Source organism: Mus pahari, chromosome 23 (assembly GCF_900095145.1).
Source record: "Mus pahari chromosome 23, PAHARI_EIJ_v1.1, whole genome shotgun sequence".
In the NCBI taxonomy this organism is placed as follows: Eukaryota; Metazoa; Chordata; class Mammalia; order Rodentia; family Muridae; genus Mus; species Mus pahari.
Window position 1 is genome coordinate 34,833,752 of NC_034612.1, and position 1,303 is coordinate 34,835,054.

Here is a 1,303-nt window from a genome sequence, read left to right on the forward strand (position 1 = left end):
CTATACAGAGAAACCCTGTCTTGAAAAACCAAAAAAAAAAAAAAAAAAAAAAAAGAGTAGTATTCCAATGTATTTATTTGATGGACACTTCTGTTGCTTCTTTCTTGGCTCTTGTGAATTGTGCTGTGCTGAACGTGGGAGGAATTCAAGCAACTGTGTATGTGTGGTGCTGGGAATCGAACCCAGAACCGCAGGCCTACTAGGCAAATTCTTAACCATCAAGTTGTATATCTAGCTTGGCATGTCCACTTTGAGCGTGTGTGAGTGTGTGTGAGTGCATACCACATGTATGGGTATCTGGATTCCAGAACAGGACACTGAATCCCTTTCAAGCTGGATTTACAGGCAGTTGTGAGCTACCTGCCCTGGGTGCTGGGAACCCCTGGTCCCAGAGGAAGAGAAAGGCAGGCAAGCTTAACTTTACCCCTGCCAGATCTGATTTTAACAGTATTTTAAGTACTTAATTTTCCTTATTAGATTTCAAATCTTAATCTACTAAATACAATGTTATCTTGGAAGCATGGGAAAGAGTTGAGAATCTCTGTGAGCTCTGGAAATGCAGGGACATCTAAGTGGTTAAGAGTGTTGACAGTCCAGCTCACAGTGGCTTGCAGCTCCAGGTCCACGGGATCCCATGTTCACTTGTGGTCTCCTTGGAAACGTGGATGCCTGTGGTGCGCATAAAAACTCATGGAGACGCAAGTTCAAATTAAACACAAAAGCAGAGAGACACTTAGATTTGCTTTCTTTTGAGATTATTATGTGAGTTTAAAATGAAAATATGCATAAAACTTACTGTGCCTTTCCTTTTTTTTTATTGCCAACTAGAATGTCACGTCATCTCCTCAGTATTCTACATTCCTGGAACACATCATCCCTCGATTTCTTACATTTCTCCAAGATGGAGAAGTCCAGTTTCTTCAGGAGAAGCCAGCCCAGGTAATCTGTTAATGGGAACGGTGGGGGGAAAAAAAAACCCACACCAATGAGCAGAAGCAAATATGAATCAAAACAATGTAAAACCAAAGAATGAAAGATGCATGAGAGAATGAACGAAGTTTCATCAGGGGGGCAGCCATCCATCCTTTCTGTGGGCTGAGTTCACTAGCATCTGCCAACTAGGGATGTGTGTACACAGACTAGCTGCATCTGCCAACTAGGGATGTGTGTACACAGACTAGCTGTATCTGCCAACTNGGGATGTGTGTACACAGACTAGCTGCATCTGCCAACTAGGGATGTGTGTATACGCAGACTAGCTGCATCTGCCAACTAGGGATGTGTGTACACAGACTAGCTGCAT

At 43.0% G+C, this 1,303-nt stretch overlaps 1 protein-coding gene across 1 annotated transcript in view; it reads left to right on the plus strand.

Annotated features, from left to right (window-relative positions):
• Nucleotides 1-1,303, plus strand: part of Trrap (transformation/transcription domain associated protein) — a 94,764-nt gene that overhangs the window by 8,127 nt on the left and 85,334 nt on the right. The window contains exon 4 of the mRNA XM_029533525.1: nucleotides 829-939. Coding sequence (XP_029389385.1) covers nucleotides 829-939 — 111 coding nt within the window. The remainder of the gene's footprint in view (nucleotides 1-828; nucleotides 940-1,303) is intronic.